Source organism: Stegodyphus dumicola, chromosome X1, assembly GCF_044657685.1.
Source record: "Stegodyphus dumicola isolate Sdum_Otavi_A_Nest chromosome X1, ASM4465768v1".
NCBI classification, from domain to species: Eukaryota; Metazoa; Arthropoda; class Arachnida; order Araneae; family Eresidae; genus Stegodyphus; species Stegodyphus dumicola.
In genome coordinates this window covers 109,422,484-109,444,461 of record NC_140780.1, presented here as the reverse complement: position 1 = coordinate 109,444,461, position 21,978 = coordinate 109,422,484, and the positions used below count along the sequence as shown (strand labels likewise).

The 21,978-nt window shown below is 33.8% G+C and overlaps 1 protein-coding gene across 1 annotated transcript in view; it reads right to left on the bottom strand.

Annotated features, from left to right (window-relative positions):
- Gat (sodium- and chloride-dependent GABA transporter) overlaps positions 1–21,978 on the bottom strand; it is a 178,358-nt gene that overhangs the window by 21,386 nt on the left and 134,994 nt on the right. Inside the window, exons 4-8 of the mRNA XM_035370180.2 lie at positions 18,704–18,836; positions 14,561–14,695; positions 11,234–11,337; positions 9,334–9,458; positions 4,365–4,477 (exon numbers count right to left, since the gene is read on the bottom strand). Of these exons, the coding sequence (XP_035226071.1) occupies positions 4,365–4,477; positions 9,334–9,458; positions 11,234–11,337; positions 14,561–14,695; positions 18,704–18,836 (610 nt within the window). The remainder of the gene's footprint in view (positions 1–4,364; positions 4,478–9,333; positions 9,459–11,233; positions 11,338–14,560; positions 14,696–18,703; positions 18,837–21,978) is intronic.

The following is a 21,978-nucleotide window of genomic DNA, read 5'->3' as shown; positions in this document are numbered from 1 at the left end:
TCTAACCATTTAGCTTTGTCTCGCCGGTTTACTACAGAGCCTTTCCTGCGCGTTTAATTATTCTGTGAAACGTTAGGCTAATCTAATACGCTTTGAAATTACTATTTGTTACGTATTTCTGTTAAGCCAGACATGCTTGGCTTATTGTAACCCGAGTTGGGTCATTTGTTAATTTTATGTTTGAATAAAAAGGCCTTATACATCCTTCTCCTGATTTCTGTTTTGTTTCACAAGGCTAGAAGATAATTCTTTAATAATCCTTTTTTAAAAGTCTATATTCCCAAAGAGACATAGGCTTTAGAATATAATGTAAATATACTGCCATTAAAATTATCTTTGTGTCTTCCTCGTAAAGCTGTTGAAACCATTACTGGACTATGAACGAATTCTCAAGATGAATGGGATACAACTCGGAAATAACCACACCTTTAAAGACATAACGTTTTATTTTAAGAAACCATTTCATGGTTAATTTGTGAGCTTGAGAAACAGTTTAAGGCTGGATTTGTTCACGTTTATGAAACGATAGATATTGTACCTTGATCCCTTAAATATGTTGACTTTTCCATGCTTGTTCAAATGATATGTTTTTTGAAGCCAAAAAATATTTATAAAGAGCAAAAACTAATTTTTTGATGCTTAGCTTTTGTTCTTTTCTCTAAAACGTGGTGTGCGGGCTACAAAGCATGCCACATTATATGTCTAAGGCCAAGGCATCATTTTAGTGTGTTGACATATTCAATATTAATTATAAAGAAAGAAGAGAAAAATATTATCAGTAAGAAAACTGAAAGAAGGAGCCGCAGTTTTTATTTACCATTCATCTATGGAGAAGTTACTACGGTGATAAAAGCAAGCATTTGCTTCAAGAGGAATTTTTTAAGCAAATTGTCTTCGCAGTCTTTCTTACATCCATATCAAGATAATTATTAATGTAGTTTTACAATTAGCCTGTCCCAATGGAACTCCAGAGCAGACATTGTGTTGCTCATTCAGTAACTGGCAGCTCTACTATTCCTTCCCTGAAGCGAAAAGTTAGAACACTGTTTTTATGAACATGCATCATTAATAAAATCTATCGAATGAGATTTCGTAAAAGAATCCGAAGAAATATTTAATGGCATTTAATAAGTTATTGACGATTATAATATATTTCGCTGTTAGATAGTAATCTGTTTGGGGTTATATTTGCATTCTAAAGTTGCTGTTAACGTTTGTTTGGATTTGTGGTTGGTTAGATTAACTGTTGGATTTGCATTCTAAAGTTGCCTAGTTGCTGGAGAACCTATTTGTCATTTGCACATTTTTTCCAGGGGACTGAACGTCAGCGAAGTTCGCAAGGACTAAGGCTTTCCATTTACAAGCCACTAATATGTTGCAACTCAATATTTGTTTATTGAATACGTAAAAAGATGTGCATTGTGAAATGTCATTCATAAGCAGAGGTCTTTACGTGTGTGATCCAACCGCGTAAGAAAGTAAATACTCATTATCTTAAAAAAAATCAAATGATTTCCTTTTTAAAAATGCACTGCTTTCTTAAATACTTAAACAAAGGAATTAACCGCTAAAAGAAAAAGTAGTAATGCGACGTCTGATCCCCTTTAGCTGTGAAGAGCTTATAAGGAATAATATTTTCCCACGCAAATCAAATGTTAATGACGATTATGACAATTTCAGTTGCTTAATAATTTAAAATCTGAAAAATCAGAAGATGATAAATACAATAATTTTGGACCAAATTTATAAGTTTAAGCTATTTTCGGTCTGCTGGATTTTGCAGAGAACTGTAAGTGTACTTGTTACGTTTTTTTCTCTATTTTAAAATGAAAATGCAAGGGGTCGATGAGTCGCCATCTATCACGACCTTATTGCAGATCAATTTCAGAAGTATTCAGAGTTTGATTGATGATATTAAACGGCGAAATACAGTGAGGAAAGTCCCGTTACTTGATAATCAGGCGATTTTTGTTTCAAACTATTTGTTCAGCTTTAATTGTTTGTTATGTCGCAAAAGTCAGTAACATAACATTTGATTACACTGCTGTTAATCGCATCATATTACCCTTCAATGATAAGCAGCAGCACAGGAAATGCAGACTGACTCACAGGATATAAAACGGGGTCTAATGCTCTGGAGCTCTCGTGACTCTAATTTCCGCTTTCATTCTCGCTGAATATGATACTGAATTCGTGTTCCAAAGAGTACTTACAGACTCTTCGTAATGAATATGGTTTTGCTGGACAAAAAGCTTCCTATTCTGCAAAGTATTCATTAGTGTTTCTTTGATGCATCTCAGAACATTTCATAAATATGAGGTGGGTCGAAAATTCGAATGAAAATTTATTATAATTCATCAATATTTGTTCATAAATCGTTATTTCAAGTACAGTAGAGGCTCTTAAAAATGTTTATTTGGTGTTGATTCATCTCGTAAAAGTTACAATCAGAAAGTTTGTATACAGTTCCATTTATGAATAATTTACCTTAATTACTCGCACATTCCCCCCCCTCCCCCTTGGTTTAGTAATTTTACTACTTGGAATCGAGAGAGAAAAATTAACCGAACTATGCCATTTATGAAGTAAAGGATTAAAAGATGAATTTTAAGCAAGAAAAACAGACATGAATAAATGCATTCATATCCTACATTCGTAAGAAACTGATTATCACATGTACAATTTTAGTAAGTAGGAATAATACTTACTGGAATATAAGTGAGTAATATATTTTTTTTTATCTGCATTGTGTCTTAGCTGTCTCGCGATATCGTTTACATTGCTCTCACATATAAAAAGATTCTAAATCATGGGCTGAAAATGCTAGGGAGAAAACACGCACGGCAGAGAAAAACGTGTGTAAACATAATATTAGCAATGCTTAATACTTGGTATAATACTATTCTTCAGAATTATGAAGTTATTCGTTTGAGACTAAATGAAATTATCCTCTTTAATTTGCCACAGTTTTCAATAATATCTTTTCAACGATAGTAAATGAAAGAAAGGTGGCAAAATTTCAGGATTTCTGACTATTCAGACTGCGATATAGAACTATTATAGCGATGTTAAGAACTCATTTACGAAGCAAATTTAATAACCAGCCTATCCAAGTAACAATTCTGCAATACTTAATAGTATCTTTCCTGTCTTTGACTTGCCTGTTAACAAAGAGTTTTTGATTAATGTTGATGTTAATTAATGATATGTGTTTAAATTTTAGACTTGCTTTTTTGATTTTTGACAACTTTTTATTAAATTGTCAAAGAGGATGATGCTTGTTAATGTTTAAGTAAAGCTTAATTAAGAAAATTCCCACGTGAATTTATATATTCTTTCAATGTAAAAATTTCGTTTTAATCAAGTTTCAAGAAAGTTATTACTTAGTTTGAACGAAGAACGTTCAATGTATTATAGTACTTTGAGCGAATTTAAATATACTCGAAAAATGAAAGTTTTCTTCATAAAAGGAAGTTAATGAGTATAAAATAAAACTTTCATGTTATTATGGATCTTACACATATAAGAAACAGCAAACGAATATTAATAAACGTACTACGAGAGGGCGCTAAAGGCGCTATTGTGTGTGTTCGGGGAGATGGATTTGAGACATGACAAAGGACGGGAGTGTAAAATCATCAGCTTGTGATATGTTAATTATAAATTAAATTAATTTTATTATTATTGATTGTGAATTGACTTAACATTTTGACATAATGAACACTGTGCCCATCGATCATTTAATTGATGAAGCGATCCTGTATAGAAAACAGAATATGTCAGAAAGTAAGACATACAATTAGAGAACACATTTAACAAATGGTAGATATTAAATAGAACAACACTTTTCAAGCACATTTTAGGTATAAACTACATACAAAATTTAACGTACCTTATTTTAGATCCTATTTTAAGTCTTCCAGCCAGAAAATAATAAAACTTACCTCTTAAATGAGTCATCCATTATTAGAAACAAACTAAGAGCAGTTCTATATTGACCGCAAGAAAATGCAGAAGTATAATAATGCCATGGAATTATTAAGTATAATGTTCATTAAAAGTAAAATGGCAGGTTATATAAAAAATTCTCTAAAGCTTTCACTAATTATTTCTCCTAAAGTCCTAAATAACTTTTTACCATTTTAAAGTAGTCCACTGGCTTTTGAATTAAAAATGTGTGCAAATAAACATATCTGCATAGAAAACGTAATTTTGAACATTTTCATTTTAAAACGGGTGAACTGTTGATCGTGCTAAGACAAAGTGACTGTTTGTTTTAAAATTGTATTTTGGTGAGTATTTCCCATATTTATGTAGTTATGAGCTACCAGTTTTGATAATTGTAAAATTATTAGTTGTATTACCTGACTGTCAAGACCTAGCATTAATATCATGAGGAAGAAAAGCACAGCCCACAGGGGTGATATAGGTAGCTTCAACACAGCTGAAGGATAGGCTAAGAAGGCCAAGCCAGGACCTAGGTTGGAAACAAAAAGAGAGCATTTAAGATCAAGAAATTTTCCTTTCGAAGTTATTTAGTATCGACACGAATAATAAATCTATAACAAAAGGAATACATGTAGAAACTGGTAATTTTAAGAAACGAATACTTGCAATTTTTTACATATTTTTTCATGCTTGTATTTAAAAAAAAAATAGATAGGGATTATACAGATTTTTTAAATTTAAAAAAATTAGCCCCCCTTTTTTAAAAAAAGAAGGGCCGTAATTTAATTATATTTTTCCATTGCATTATGTTTCCTGAAAATGCTTATAATTTTGCAATGTAACGTTAATTTTTTATAAGAGATTATGGTTTTTTTTTAAAATGTTGACTGCCTAACATTTACAGTACTGGGCATGAAATTGTATAATTCAGTAATCTCAAATTTATATTTACCTTTCTGAATGTTACAAAATATTTTATATCTAAATGATCACACATCATCATTAAAATGTATGAATAAAGTGTTTTAAATATCCTTTACGTTTGTTTTACTGTTGATCCAGAAATAATAACTTACATAAATGAGCGGCAAGAGGACATATCTCGACTTAATAGCTTTCAAGAAACAGAAAAAGTGCTGATTAATAATATTGTTAAGGGTTTCATAGGTTTTAATGCTAATTTTATGACAGAATTTTGGGATAATTAAAGCCGGAAGTTTCAATCTCTATAGCTGTTAAAATATCCAGGACGACAACTATATCTCGACATATGAATTCGTACAAATTTTTAACAACTTTGACGAAACATAAAACGCTAATGATGACATGAAATGCGACTGATACACTCGTGCTAAAAAAAATAAACAACAAACACTAAACGAAAAGGTACGAATATAAAAAGGTAAAATAAAACATACAATTTATATATGAGGTAGAGGTGTTGCATCGCCGAATGTAAATAGGCAACCAAAATTAATACAAAACGCAATCCCGCAGTCACATCACAACGTCTTAAAAAGGGACATGCCGCACTTTTGCATCAGTTTTCAAACAGCAATAGTTCCGTATAATCCGAGATAGTGAAAGAGGAAAGCATGAGTTGAAGAAACCATTTGCAGAACGAAATACGTCGGAGGCTATAGGGGGCATGCAAACAGGTGCGAGATAATCTGCTGTTGCAAGAGAGCTGAATGTACATCATAATGTCATCAGTAGGCTCTGGAATCGTTACCAAAGGGATTAAAACCCCTGCAGAAAACGTGGGTCTGGATTCGAGCATTTACACAGTGGCAGACAATCGCTTCCTACTGCTATGTGCAAGATCCCCGAGTATCACTAACAGAACGACAGCTGGCGTCGCATCTTTCTCTTGCTGCTGAACGGCCCATATCCCGTCAAACTATGTCGGGTCGACTGCTTGAAGGTGGACTGTACGCCCCCGACTACTTGAGGATTGTTTTCCTTTGTCCCCATTGCATGTCAAACCGCGGTTGAATTGGACCCGCGAACATCACAGGTCAGTTTGGAAAGAGGGTCAGTTTGAAAACCTATCAAGCACCGGACACCAGAGCAGTGGGGCCACGAACTCTTTACTGATGAATCTCGATTTAACATCCAGAACGATTCCCGAGAAGCAATAATATGGCAAGAGCCAGGGACATGTTACCGAGTGCCAAACATCTTCGAAAGAGACTTTTACAAAGAAGAAGGCTTACTTGTACGGGCTGGGATAGCAATGAACGCATGTGCATTGAAACGCATATGCGATTGCGTAAATATTGTACCCAAAATCTCAGACAGGTTGTAATAATTCTCAGCTGTCATCCTCGTCACCAGCACAGTCCCCGTATACTCTGTACCTGTAATGAATTTATTTTGCCTTAAGTTAGCTTTTTCTGCTTTTTCCCCCCCTGTTTATACTTATCTCCTTGAACTGTAAACCCTGAATTGTGAACCTTGAATTATGTATTTTGCCTTATTTTATGTATTATTTTCACTGTTTTGCCTTTTTTTATTTATGTATTATTTCGCTTTTTAGTGTTTTACTTTTTATTATTTTTAGTATTGCTATTTAGTATTTAGCCCTATTTTAGAAATTATTTTTACTGCTTTATCAGTCACCCTGTTAATTGTTCATATATTGCACTGAACTCATTTATTGTTCACGTTGTGGATGCCTTTCGTAACCACCTATCCATAACTCTGTAAATATGTAACTGAAATTGTTCTCCTCACCCGCAATGCACCCTTCTTCCATCACTGCACTATCGTCTCGTCCAGCATTTGTTTTCACTGCCCCCAGCACTCGTCTTGAGCACAATATATACCAAAGTGTGTTATGTTCACCAAGTTATTTCTGTCAGCGGGGCTATCTGCCCCAGTGGATCGGCTGCCTCGCTGTCGGTGGAAAGCAAGAAAGAAAACGAACGGCCACACCGACTTCTACGTGATTCTGGTGGTTCTGTTACAGTCGCCCCAATATCTCAACGAAATTCTGCATTTTTTTATGTGCCCTTTTATATGGTACTCTGAGTTGGGTACCGACGCGATATTTCTGTACGATAACGCCCGTCTGCATAGAGCTCGAGTGGTGCGGAGTTATCTAGAGAAAGAAACCATTTCACATCTGCCGTGGCCTACTAAATCACTGGATCTGAATCCCACAGAGCATGTGTAAGACATGTTGGGACGACAGATAGCAGGTAGCAGTGGGCCGTTAAGCAATGTCCATTAACTCCGACATGCATTACTACATGACTGGGCACTACTGCCACGATCAATGGCACTATTTCCAGCTTGCCTCGCCATTGTTAAGTATGCATTTCAGATAGAGGGTATCGTACCCGTTATGTTTCCATTGCACTTTCTTTCGAGTCATTTGGTCTTTCGCAATGTGAGGGTCGTTATACCTGTGTTTTTGTATATTGTTATACCTGTGTTTGCTCTATTGTTTGCTGTGCAGTCTAGTAAGGGCACGCCAACCTCTTAGATCAGTTCCAGGCATACCCATTGAATAGTTTTTGCTTTATTCCGTGTTTTGCCTTTTTTGCTTATTTTCTCAGAAGGAGTGTGTTATTGTTTTATAAGAAGTTTCAATCTCTACAGCGATTAACACATGTCTACGAATGAAGGTATAAAGTAATGCGCTAGTGTTATTTAAATGTAGCGTGCGTGTGTGTAAATCTATTTCGTTGGACATCTAAATAATAATAAGCCTCTTTTGAGCTTCAACGCACAAAACGTTTCCACTTACATTGAGGTAAAATATTCAACGAAAGAGAGAAACGTAGAAAATGCAAGATCTTAGCGCTTTGTGTCCATATTATATTTAAAATAACTAGTATTTGTGTTACCTTCAGAAAAGTGGGCTAATTTGAAAGATCTTAGAATTAATTTGATAGATCTCAAGATTTCGAACATTTTTAATAGGACGCAGTAATCTCTGCAGGCTGCCTATTGAGAAAAACCTGCTTTAGGATTTTTTGTGGCTGCAGATAATTATGTGCCTTATATTATTGCGTATTTTATTTAAGAAAACATTAAATGCTATCTACTTCTTTGCTACTTAATATCCCTAGGTTTTCTCCTTAAGTTTTCTACTGATATATTTGTTTTTAATGCACATTTCAGAACACCAGAGTTCTCTGCTTAATATATTAGGTTTCTTTTGGTGCACAAAATTAATAGACCTAAAAATGTGCTATTGGAAGAGATTTTTGCATAGTATATCAGATAAATCGTCGAATTGTATTTGTAATTCAAATTTAATAATTTCTGTGAAGAACATTGAAACTGGCACATCAGAACTCTTGTGTCATATTCAAAAATAAGTAGTTTTCTATATTTATATCTATCATGCTAATGTTTTTTATAAATCACTGACTACAAAGGATATCTATACTAGTGAGAGAAAACTTTCGTACATAAACTGATAAAATTGCCATACATTAGCATTAAATTTGACACAGGTACCAGAAATTTTGCGCAGTTGTTACATTCTTTTCAAGATATAACTAAGAAAACAAAATAGTTTTATCTCTCAGTTTGGGTATGAAGACTCAAAAAAGAAACGCCCGCCCTCACAAATATTGCAATTAGGGATAGAATTAAGAGTGTAGAGTCATTAGTTTTTTGGAGTAGGAGATGTGAAAAATGTGCAATGCCCTCGCCGGGACTTGAACCTGGACCACCGTTACACCACGAAAGCATGCAGAAAGGGAGAAAATACCTTATAAGAGATTTGATTTAAATAGTAATCTATGAAACTAGATACGTTGCAGAAAATGCAGAAAACCTTGAATGATTTGACAGTGGCGGGAAAGATTTTTTTAAAAAAAAGTGGGAGATAGTTTTATCAAATGATATCTGGGAAAATCTGGCAGGAAGAGAATGTTCTATACGGGTATGGATTTTTATAGGTTAGTATTAAAGTCAATAATTAGTGAAAGCATTGCTCTGACAATTTGTGCACGTTCTCTAAAATAGCATGAAAGTGACGAAAAATGTGAATCTTAGAAAAGGTTCATTTAATTTTTGCACGAATTAGGAATAAATGTTAGGTAAATTTATTTGTTAGAAACAAAGTAAACAGAAGAGAGTATTTTCAGTTTTTGATATGGAAATACTGTGAATATGGAAATGCTGTTTAATAATTCTAAGGAAACTGAATCTAACATTTCTGAGTTCCTGAAAGCGAAAATTTTGGTTGATATAAAAAATTTATGCTACACTTACCATGCAACAACGACACTGAAATCTGCTGTAAAGTGATGAAAGCAAACAAATTTAAAAATTCAGTTTTATGTTTCACGTGATTTTTTTATCCTTCAGAGAGGTGAAATTTTAATGTTTTCTAAGGGAAAAAATAATGTTTTGCTAGCTCACCTGATGCGGCGACTTGACTAACAGGTTTATTTTGCTCATGCGCCATGAATCCAACTACAGAGAATATAACGAATCCAGCAAACATAGATGTTCCACTGTTGATGCAAGAAACAATCAACGAGTCCCTAAAAATAATAAAGAACGCACTTCAATCCGATTATTTTCACAAAATATGTACTTGCATAGACGTTCAGATTTTCCATAAGTGAACGCAAAGCATAATTACAAATAAGATGCATATTGTAGGTTTCAATTTGAATTCTACTTCTCGAATTAAACAGCTCCCTGGCCTCGGGAAGTATCTCCATGTCACTACTACATTATCAAGCTGATAGTCAACATTACTTTTGATTGAAATTAATATTTCAGTTAATTATGTTATTTAGTTATTATTTAATATTCCAGACCACGTCCTCACTGATTAATTCCTTTTCCAAAGCTCTCTAGATCGTTATCAACGTAAAAATTTCGTTAATAAAATGAAAATATTAAATGCGCATTAGAAGGATGTTTTGATTAAAAACAAAAACCTTCTAGTGGAGAGGAATTCATTAGATAACCACAAAGATGGTATGAGATCATATTTAATAATGATAGTGAAATAACGGAACAAGAAAATGATCCAAACTTTGTGTTTCTTGCGTAAGCAATGGAAAAACGTTTTCTGCTAAATCCTGGATTGAATTGGATTATTAAATTATGGCAAAGCACACGAGGGATGGCAAATTTTGGCAAAGCCTAAAGGGAGGGATGCCTTCGTGGAGGTTTTTCTAAGGGAAACTGGCTCGTATACACGTTACACATGGGGAAACCATGAAAGCTCCCATGCAGCCAGTCCGTTCGCGGGATTCGAACCTCGGACCGAACTACCAGTGTTCAGCGTCTTTACCGCTCGGCCGCTTGTGGGCCTTCGATAATTCCTGACTTGAATGTAGAATGTGATATAACCAGGCGAGTCTTTTATGAATTAACGACCGAATCAAAATACTAGTTCGGCATTAAAACCAGTCATTTCTATACTTAGCTGCCCTTAACTGAAATTATAAAGAAAGATGGCATTTAAAATCTTAGTAAAATTTTAAAAGTTTTTAATAGAGAATTCCATATTTCCATGTACTGCATTATAGTCTGTTCCTGTACACTCTTTCTAAGACTTCTCAGTGAATGTGACTGAGAAAGTCTTAACATACAATATAAAGTATTATTTGTTAAATCAAGTGAGAACAAGACATTTTTGTACTGTGCTCTGCATTCTAGTTAATGTTCTCTGCATACTAGTTTAATTTTAATGAGTGATGTAAAAGCATGGTCCGAAGTAGAAATTGAAATGTAGCAGAAATTGAAACCGCAGCAATGTTTGCTATCATTTTGAATGTTAATTCATTTATTGAATATTTAAGAATTTAAGGAGATATTATCATAGTATAATGAATTATTAAAACGAAGCAACTTCATAAATATTGTTTAAATTCTGCTAACATTTACACTTTAAGAGTGTAAGATAAGCAACGTTGATTGACGCAGGTTTTACTTTAGGATAAGCGTTCTCAGTACCTCAGTACCTCTCAGTACCTTCATCAGCTGTAATTAAATGCAATATAAGTACCGCAAAAAGAAGTCTCTCTTTTCTGTAATAGAGATCTCTCTTTCCAGGATGTTTCTCTTTTTGTAACAGAGATCTTTTTCTGTTTTCTTTTTGTAGGTGATACTTGCTTTTAATTTAGGTGTAGCTAAAAAAGGTGATTGCATCGAATCGCTAAGAGCGCTTTTGCAAAAATAAAATCAACGCCAACCAGTGTTTTGCTCTTATACTCAGTTTTACTTGGCATGTCATTCTTATCCATTAAGATAGTGTCCTTTGTTATTAAATAATTTTTATTATGAATATAGCTAAACATACCTGTAAACATTGTTGCTGTACTTATTGTAGCTCCCCAAAGCAATAAGTGAGCCTAGACCCAGACCATACGAAAAGAAAATTTGGGTAGCTGCATCGATCCAAACCTATGAAAGCAAAAGATAACATTTTTATAACCAATGAATTTAATATTTAGTAAAGGAAATTTTACTTCAGGCGAGATGAGGTATAAATAATCATTAAAAACCACATGAAGGCTTTTTTTAAGCCTTTATTCTTGAATATGCTAATATGTAACGACTTACTAATCGTTTTCATGCTAATATATAATGAATGTTAATTTAGAAGTCAAACAACGTTATATTTTCAAATTTTCACAGGACTAGTTTCGATGGTTTTACCGAACCATCACCCTCAGCTGCAAAAGCGCAAATGAACGACATACGATATAATGATTAGATATGATAAGAAAGCCTTGACAGGATACCAGCCACTGGCGCCATCTGTTGATGAAACCAGAAATAAAACATAATTTCTTTAAAGGCTGAAGGCAAAGATGGATTGGAATTAGGGTCGTTAACTAGAACAGAAAGATTTTTAACAATGTGAAATGCCTCTAGAAAATCCAGTTCACCAATGGAAGATGTTTTTTAAATAATTTTGGCAGCAGAAAAATTGAAAGTGTGATTTTCGGACCAACAAAGTTGGGCAACAGAAGACTTCTGCGTTTCCTTTTTTCTAACATGTGCCTCATGTTCCTTAACGCGAAATTTTAAGGCTGTCTTAGTTTGGCCAATGTAAATTAAATCACACTGGCAAGGAATCCTGTAAATAGTAAATACCCCAGGAATTCATATCCGGAATGGGGGTCCTTGACTATGGAACTTTATTGATGGGAGAATAAACGACTCGAAAGTTAAATTTCTGCAAAATACGTGCAACTTTATAGCTAATTGATGGAAAGAAGGGAATGACAACAGAATTTTTATAATCTCCTAAAACAAGAGTGTGCCTTTTGGTGTGTTGAGATGAGAATTTTTTAACTGCTTGATTAATAATGTTGGGTGAAACGTTCTTTGACTTCTAAATTAATATTTGTTCGGCGTGTTATTGTATCTTAATTATATAATGAATGGTTTAAAACATGATTCATTACTAAATATGAGGTGTTCAAATTACATAATGAATTAGCTCTTATTTTATTGTATTACATTGAGTGAAATACATATTATGTAGATAGAAGTATAAATTTATGAGTGTATTATTTCAAATGTATTTCTTCTGCAATAACTACAATTCTTTCCGCAGACACTGAATCCCCTCCCCAAGCTATTTATTATATTCAGCAGATATGTTTACTTTACTTTTCTTTTTAGCATATTTTGACTGAACAGGTATTCCCTATTACGCATGAAGTTTTGCTGCATTTTTGAAAGCATCGACTTGACTTGTACGCCATGAATATCGCACGAAGTATGATGTGTCCGACACTTAGTGTCTTGATGGACCCATGATATGTTTGTACGGTATGCTCTCCCTTCTTAGCATGTGGCTTCGTTGTGTACTTGGAAGCACGTCCAGCTAGCAATCCGGAGATGTCTGAATCCCGCTTAGGGTATAGTTGATTTCCCTCGTTTTCCGTTTTTTGCGTATGAAGTTTTAATGCAGGTTTAAAATCATTGGCTTGACTTTGATTCACACGCCATGAATATTGCGTGAAATATGATGTACCCGACTGTTTGAATTACTGCCTTATAATAGTCTTTGAATAACTTGTACTAGCATATTAGTACAAGTTATTTGGTTTGAAGAGAACCTGGAACCCATTATCATCAATCAAACATCGTGAAAGAGATGCATACGGAGGAGGCAGTGTCTGTTTTTGGGCTCTTTGAGTGGACGCACTCCATGTCTTTCCACGTGGAGCCATCAATGGTCAGGCCTGCATAGATGACATCCTTATCCTTATGCCAGAGAAATAGGTGATAATTTGCTGCTACAAGGCGACAGCGCTAGACCGTATCGTGGATGATTATCTTCAGCAGCAAACAATTTAACGCATGAAGTGGCCAGCTCGATCACTGGACCTGAATCCTATCGAGCATGTTTAGGATGCTTTAGGAAGACGTATAGCTTTCCTCATTCCTCCTCTTCAGACCTTGTCACACCTGCAACTGCTTTGCAAAAGCACTGGCCCTCATTTCCTACGGAAGTGATAGACTGCATAACTGACAGCATCACATTTCTCTGTATGTGTTGTGTTGCTTCTAGGGAAGATCATAGACCATAATGAAGGTAATTTTCCTACAATAAACTGACACATCCATTTTGTTCCTTTTATACATATGCTAATTTCTATAACCCCATAATTATCTGGTAATTTCTTTTCATGTTATTTCTTTTCATGTTATTTTATACATTACTATGGCTATACTGTGGGTTACTTTCATTAAATTCTGCGTGTAACCTTTTGAGTAAACGTCATTTTTGTGATTTTTCCTTAATTAATGATAAACAGTGTATTAAATAATTAAATGAACTATTTCAGCAGCTTTTCCAATATATATCTTTCTTTTCGATGCAAATAAAGAATTATCTGGTGATTTCTAAAGTTATTGGTCTTTTTTTCGAAATATGGGTACAAAATATTAAAATAACACGAATTATAAGAATATTGCTTTAAAAACTCAAGGAAAAGATCCTTTAAATGTAGCCCTTTGTTTGATTCAAAATAATGTAATGAACTTACATACTGTATATATTGTAGATAATTTTATTTGCAGTCTCAGTATTGTTCGAAGACCTTTTGATAAGTCTTTCCTTCTTAAAACAGAAGATACTAATTTTAAACTCAATTATTTATTTAAAAATGTTTATTATAGAAAGAAAATTAAGTAAACGTAAACTGCAAGCAAAAAACTTAATTTATGAATTTTTCACTTTATGTACTTGCTTTATGAAATTTTCGCATCGTTTTCGGAAACTAAAAGCGTTCGCTGACTTTTGTGAGACACGGCACGTATTATTTTCAAAGCACATAAACGCTAGTCAGATCTTTGTCTTCAAAACTAAAAATATTCTCGAATGAAGTAAGAAAGTTTACAGGTTTTAAGCAATTGCGAGAGCCTGATGCCAATAAAATATTCAGTTACGACAGGATTATCAGTTGGCCCCCAAAAATGGCGAATCTAAAAATTCTCTAAGAAATTATTATTTCTGAATCAGTTCTGGGCTTTCGAAAATATATTAATATAATACATTATTTTCATATCACTGTGAGACCACAGCCTTTTTCCTATAATGGAGATTTTTAAGACAGACAAAGTTAGGTTAACTATGAATTACACTAAAATGTAAAATATACATTACCTGAGAATCTGCAAGTTTATTCATGTTTGGCCAAATATAAAATCGGATTCCATCTCCAGCACCTGGCAGAGTTACTCCTCTAATGAGCAAAATGAAGAGCAGAACATATGGGAATAACGCCGTGAAGTAAACAACCTACGAATATTAATACCGGCAGGAATAACACATACAGCAACAGCATATCAAAGCAAACATGCGTACAAATCAACCGACTGATATTTTATGTATTAATGTTTAACATTGTCATTCGCGTGCTGATCTCGCTTTAAAGTTAAAAAAAAATTTCAGCTAAACACTTAGGATTAGCTTTGTAGTTTCATAACTAATCCTCACAGAAAGGAGCTTAAAATCACGCGTTTAATGCAAGATATTAAAAACAGCAATGCGAAATAATGGGGCGACGGGAATTGCTATGATTCTATGAACTGCTATGCTATGCTTTCATCATAAATTATCGTTACGGGAAGAGTTACATGCTTATCTGATAAAGAAAAATTTTAATTTTCAACACATATCGCTGTGAATTTATTTAAAAGGAAAGATTGAAATACATGTTTCTCTCGAATGACAATACTTTTTATTTTATTAGGTTGTTACGATATTACTTCATCATAAATTAACGTGATATTGCAACTTACACTCGTATGTAGTGAAAAAAATGTTAATTATTCGAGATGTAGCTATGCATTTATTTCGCTGAATCGCTTGGGCGTGAGGCTTGCAATAAATGTTTCACCTAAGAAACGAAAATGTTTCATCTCGCTTTTTTGTTTTGCGAGAACGTCAAACCCGCTTGCTGTAAACAACAAACACTTCGTAAGAGGTTTTCTTCAAAGTTTTTAAGTAATCAGAAATGAAGCACCTACTAAAATATAGAGGCAAAAAAGGAAGGAGAAGTGAACATTTTGGCTGTCCTTTTAATTGAAATATTAATCAACACATTATAAGCAATAAGTAATATTATTTCATAAATAAGTTTCCTTCAAAATTAAGCTTTTGTTACAAAGTGACACTATTTTTTACTATTTTGAAATCCGATCTAAGCTGAAAGGTAAGGTTTTGTGGCAAAAACTCAGTTCAAACTGTAAAACCTGTATGTAAAGGGAATTTAAATTTTCTTTATAAATTCAGTTATGTACTTCTAAAGCTAAAAATTTGTCATCTAAATTAACAAATTACCAGACTAGCTGAAAATGAGTGCCAGTTCGCTTTCACCTTTCATTTGAAAAATAAGGTTGACAATATTGTAAAATGAAAGGGTTTTAATTCATAAGACATAAAGACGATTTAAACATAAAGGTGGAGAAAATCCCAGATTTTCTCCACCTTTATGTTTTCAAATTTAAGGCATATGTATCATTTGGCGCTTTGGTAACAGCATATCAAATTTGACTTTGGTTGTTTGTTGTGGTAAACATTTTCAAGCAATCGCGAAATTTTTTTTCCTTTAGATTGCGCTCTCGATTTTACGAATAAAACTCTGCACTTCTGCGGACTCTGCACTTCTGCGGACTACTAAATTAAAATCAAAAGTTATCACTTTTGTTGGACAATGCTATGAATGGAGAACTAGATGATATTATCTTCAAGGCGGATGACAGCAATGCCAGTGATGAAATTGAGGACGATGACATTCACTCGGAGTTTGCTTCGAGCAAAGATTTTGGAGAATTGCTAAAAAACTAAGTAGGATTTCAACAATTTGTTAACCCACAATACAATTTTTGAAAATGAGTTATTAATAAATCATTTTGAACTCGTATATAACCACCGTGATCACCGTATGCAAAGCCTTTCACTCACAGCTGCTTGAGATCAGATTGCGTGAAAGGCAATCTATGTATGTATTCCGTTACAATTACATAACATATACCCCAGTAAAATATGGTAGTTTTATACTTCACATTAATGGGAGTGTATATTTGGTGAGACTCAAAGGAGGCATTATTTCATATGTCGAAAGGGATCATTTTGGAGATCAAGAACTCTTTCTCTAAGCTGATGTAGTTGAAACTAACATAGTTCTGTTTCTGTTTGGCACTCGTAATATCTGAGGTTTGTCGAGCTATATTCCTCAAAAACGCTCATGTGTATTAGAATCTCAGGTAAATTAGGAATGAATTTGGTCCAAGATTCCAACTCTCTCACCGGAATTAAACCCACTGAATGTGCAACTCACTTCCTTGCTCCTAAATTATAACGCCACACTTTCTGACACGGATTATTCAACTGAGAACAATCTCTATTCATGAAGGAAATTCTCTATGATAGGAAAGGCTAAACAGATTTATCAACAGTATATCAGGCCTTTCACGTCAACTGAAAGCCGAATTAAATATTTCTAAGGCCACAAGGGGGCGGGGAGATTCATGTACAAGCAATATTAATCTACACTCTGCCTTCTTTTCACTTTTCCTTCGATTCAATGAACCCATACTTATAATGTCTTCTTCTGCATATAAATAGTGTACTCATCCTTTCGTCCCAAGTTTCCCAGATGTCATGACGTGATGAGCACGCATGCGCAGTTTAGCCGAACGGCCTGCAACCCCTCTCTCTCTCTCATGTGACTTACTAGAGAAGAGTAGTTAGTTAGTAGTTAATAGCGAAGTAACGAAGGTAACATGCTGTATGCCAGCGTGGATGAAAATACGCAGTTATACTTTTGTGTTAATCGTTTGTTCTTATTATTTTGTTCGTGTGTTAATAAAGTCTTTGTGCCGTTAAATGCTTGGCTTTATGCAATACCCACATTACGATACGTCTACGGTAGAAATTAAATATATATCCAGAACCTACACGCCCAAGAAGCAGGATATGACACCAGACATGAATGAAACAAAATCCTCACAAACAGAAATACATGCATCACTATAGTAATTCTTTAGGTGATACTGCAAGTTTGATAAAAACTTTATGAGGCTGGATAAACCTACTAATAATGCATAATTCTAAGAACAAATTCTTTAGAACAAGTGCAAAGGAAAATATTCATTTATTATGAGGAAAAAAATTGCGTGCATCAAAGAACTATCAGTTTACGGGATTTGCCGCTTTACAGTGAAAATTAAACTGACAGATGTATTTAAAATAAATAAAATAAAAAATAAGGAGACATATTTTTATTTACATGATCGAAATTTAAACATTTCCTTTTATATGAAGATTCACGTATTACGAGTTCCTCCAGAGGTGCCAGAAAAGGCATTTAGGGAGCTTTTTAAAACATCAGTTGTGATTTAATTTATAAAATGCGCGATAAAAAATAAGTTGTTGTGATATATTTCACTTGTCTGACTGTAGCAACAGGTCAAATTTCTGAAATTTAGTGAGGAAAAGAATGCAGAATTGAGTCTGTCGCTGACATGAGCTGAGTTTCGTCCTTCTTTTGAAGGAGAATACCTGGCGAATGGATCCAAAGATCTCCCATTTCCTGCTACTGAAACATTCGAAAGGACTTTCGGCTCGCCATGCACTTTAAGTGTCTCCATGCCACAAGGACACTATATATCTACAAGCATCAAAGTTATCTCCGGGATTTAAATTCGGACCCAAAGACGTTACTGCCAGCAACGCTTACCACTTAACAGATCAGGGTAGCTCATATTGTTTTAAAAGACTCATTCAGTTTTATGTAGTCATGATTAATATAAAATAAACACATTTTATTATGGTATTTTATCATTCAGCTTTCACCCATAAATTTACTGATAATTAATTTCGTGATCACCTGACAGAACAATTCAGACAGTAGTAAAAGTTCAAATTTTATTAATTCACTCAAGTATAAAAGTTCTCTGTAACCTCAGATATAGCCTCTATAATCAAGTCAATAAGCAACATTTTTAATGGTGGTTTTCATACGTCTCATGACTTGATTGTTGACGTAAGAGCTTGTAATGTTGTAAACTAATAAGATGCTTGCTCCCTTTACAAAATAGTTGTACTAAACCACACTTAAAGAAACCTATTTTTCTATTTCTGCTCATTTACTGCTCATTTTATTTTATTGCAGAGTTTGTTAAAAATAAATTTGACTTAGTTGCATTTTTGTTATTTATTTGTTTTATTTTTCGCAGCTAATTACTTCATTCATCTAAAAAAATTAGATACGAGACGAGATTTGAAATGTTAAGCATTTACCTTTCCAGTCCATTTGACTCCTTTCCATATACAAAAGTAACAAAGGACCCAGGCTAAAGCTAGAGTTCCAGCGAGAGGCCAGCGCACTTCTCCAGGTTCTCCAAGCCCAGGAGTGATCTGCAGAACATTTCGTCTGAAAAGCAAGATGTCATTGCACATTCCTTTCGAAGGACAGGAAGAAATGAATTTATATACGATTTTGTCACTTCTTAAGTTAACATTTTTATACATAAAAGTTCCCATAATACATAAGTACAATAAAATTAAAATATAGTTGTAATCTACAGCCTAAGTTGTCTTATGTAGAACAGTTCAACCAAAATTTAGCGCAAAATAGAAAAAGAAAATCACGCATCTAGTTAAAAAAAATAGGTTATGTTTTCTGATGACAGTTATTGCTTCTTTGTTAAATCAATAATAATTTAAGAGACAAAATAACTTTCCTTTAGAGAAACCTGTACGCTGTAAGACAGAGTAACTCTAGCCTTTTTTTCACTGCCAGAAATGTTTCAAATGCAACGAATTTTGATCACGGTTTTATCATTTCTAGTCAATTATGTAGTTTTACACACTTTAAGATAATTAACACTTGCTTGGAAATCAAAACAAGTTTTATTCCAAGGACTTTCGCCATTTTTTAAGCTACATTTCAAAAGAAATTAAATTTGAGTAATACATAGTATGTCTAAAATTTTTAAGACACAATGTTTGAGTCAGTCCCAAGAGACTGCCAGATTATATGCGAGAAAAACTGCCTGAACTAATGGGAGTGATTATTAACTTTTTCTCAACTTTTTTTCTTTCTTCGAAATGTCGTCTGTTTATGGAATAAATTTCTAAATAGAAATTATTTTGAATGTACATTGTTCTCACCTGTGATTAAATTTTAGACTAAAAAATGAAAAGCAATAAGGATTTGATTGAAATGGCAGCTAACAATTTCAAAATTTTTAAGCAGATCATTACTAGTGATAAACAATGGTATTTTATTCACAACCCGAAGACAAACCGCAACTATCAGCAAGGATAAGAGATAATTAATCCTAAAACCTTCGTTTTTAGATGCTTCGAGTAAATATTCATTGAGGATTAGTTTCATCGGCATGGAGTAATTCACAAGAAATTTTTATCTTAAAAATGGGACAGAAAGTAGATTCCGAGTTCTTCAGATAGGTGTCTGAATTTTTTTTTGTTGGTTTAGGCAAAAACGCTCAATTAATTAACGGGGTTTTGTTACCTTTTCATATAAAACTGAAATCACACCTACGAAAGCAAAACACATTACGAAATTTGCTTGGAAACTCATTAACTCTGAAACTAATTTGAACAGCAAACTTCTAATTGTAATAGTTTAAAACGATGGAGAACTTGTTTCTACTTTATGTTTCGAGTCTAGAAACCAATCAGAAGGGATGAATGATCTTGGTTTAAAAATTATATAAAATGCCTCGAAACAAGGAACTAACTAGAAATTCACTAACTAAATTTTAACAATGGAGCAGATTCAGCTTATTTTGTCATTACTTTCAAATGAAAGTTTTCAATGTTGTGAAATTTTCCAGATAAATGTAGAGAGTCTTTCTATTTGTAGTGAATGCTAATTAGATTAAAATCTACATATTTTTAAAACTACTGTTTCAGTTTGTCAGGCAAAATTATGCTATCACCTGATCCGTTGTAAAGTGAACGAGAATGCAAACTAAAATTAATTATGCTACTCCAAACACTTTCTTCTGTTGAGTATTATACGCTCAAGAATTTAAAGGTCAAAGCACACACACAGCCTTGAGCGAGCCTATTTTGATTTAGTTTACTGCTATGTTATCTCACTTAGTGTCAATTTAGGCTACCTAGAGTTCAATTAGAAGCAGGCTAGACTAGACGCCTACACTAAAATTGTTCAACAAATGCCTCACAAAATGTCTCTGAGATTGCGTAACATTTATTTATAAGAAAAAGTTTTAAAGATTTAAAAAATATTATTTCATTTTATTTCAAAATATTTGATTCAAATTAGATAAAAATTTAAAATAAAATAAAAACTGTTATTATTTGAATATGGCTTAAAATGTCAAAGAAGAATAATTTGGATGATACTATAGCGTTCCTTTGCGCTTGCATGTAAGAAATATATAATGATTAATTTATTATAATTCTATTAAATTATACAGCAGAGATATTGGACAATGAAACTGAAACTCTTGGAGGATATGGCTCGCAAAATTCAAGCTTGCACTCAAATTTCCATTCCGGAAAAACCTGGATTTATTTCGAAATTTATCAGCAGTAGTAGAATGTGAAGTTGAAATTTTCAGCGGTATTAGAGGTACTGAATTCCGACATTCAAAATCATGAGACACAGATGAGAGATATATGGGATTTCAAAGGAAACAAATTCTTAGTGCTACGCTAATCGGCGTAGCTACCAAACTGGCGTATTTGCTAAGTCTTTTAGATGCGTTGAAGGTCAGGATGTCCCTTGTCAATATTTGTCTACTAGAAAAGCGAAGGTTTAGAAATAAATCATTTGAAATAAATGAGCTAACAAAACGATTTTATCTGAAAAGAGTATTAGCGAAATAAAAATAATTGTGCTACAAATATGGAAGAGCGATTCCACAAATTTTGGGAAACATAAAATTCTCCCGAACTCACATATATATTCACATATTTCGGGAGATTTGAAGGATTTAGGCTCATGGTGGGCAGCTAAAGCAAAGCTTTTGATAACTATTAAGCATGCTAAAGTCTAGTTTCATGGGTGACAGAAGCGTAAAACATGAAAAGTAGACAATGCAGAATGTGTGTTGCTCAGCCATGAAGCCATTTTCATTGCGTTTCTAACTTCTCGGACGGCCTGCGTGTAGAGACGCGTATGATTGTATTATCCCATGTCCTGAATGAAGCGCGAAGGTGGATTGGAGACGGCTGGGACAGCAGTATCGAAGAAATCTTACGGAACACTGATTGGATTCTAAGGTCATATCACTATGAAGAACTATTGATGTATTCTAGACAAATATTTGTTTAGACACTGAAGCCGGAAGGAAGTGCCAGTGTAGCAATTCCAGCTGCAAAACTGGTGATAAAAAGTGATTTGAAAACCATGGAATCTAGATTGAGAATCTTTCATGTCCTGCACAATCATCAGATATCAGTACCATTGAACCTGTCTGGGATGTGCACAAGACGGAGTTGGATTCCATTTTCTTTTTAGTATCAGAAAAAAATAGCCACTCTTTGCAAGAAAAATAACTAAAAATACCTTTAACGTT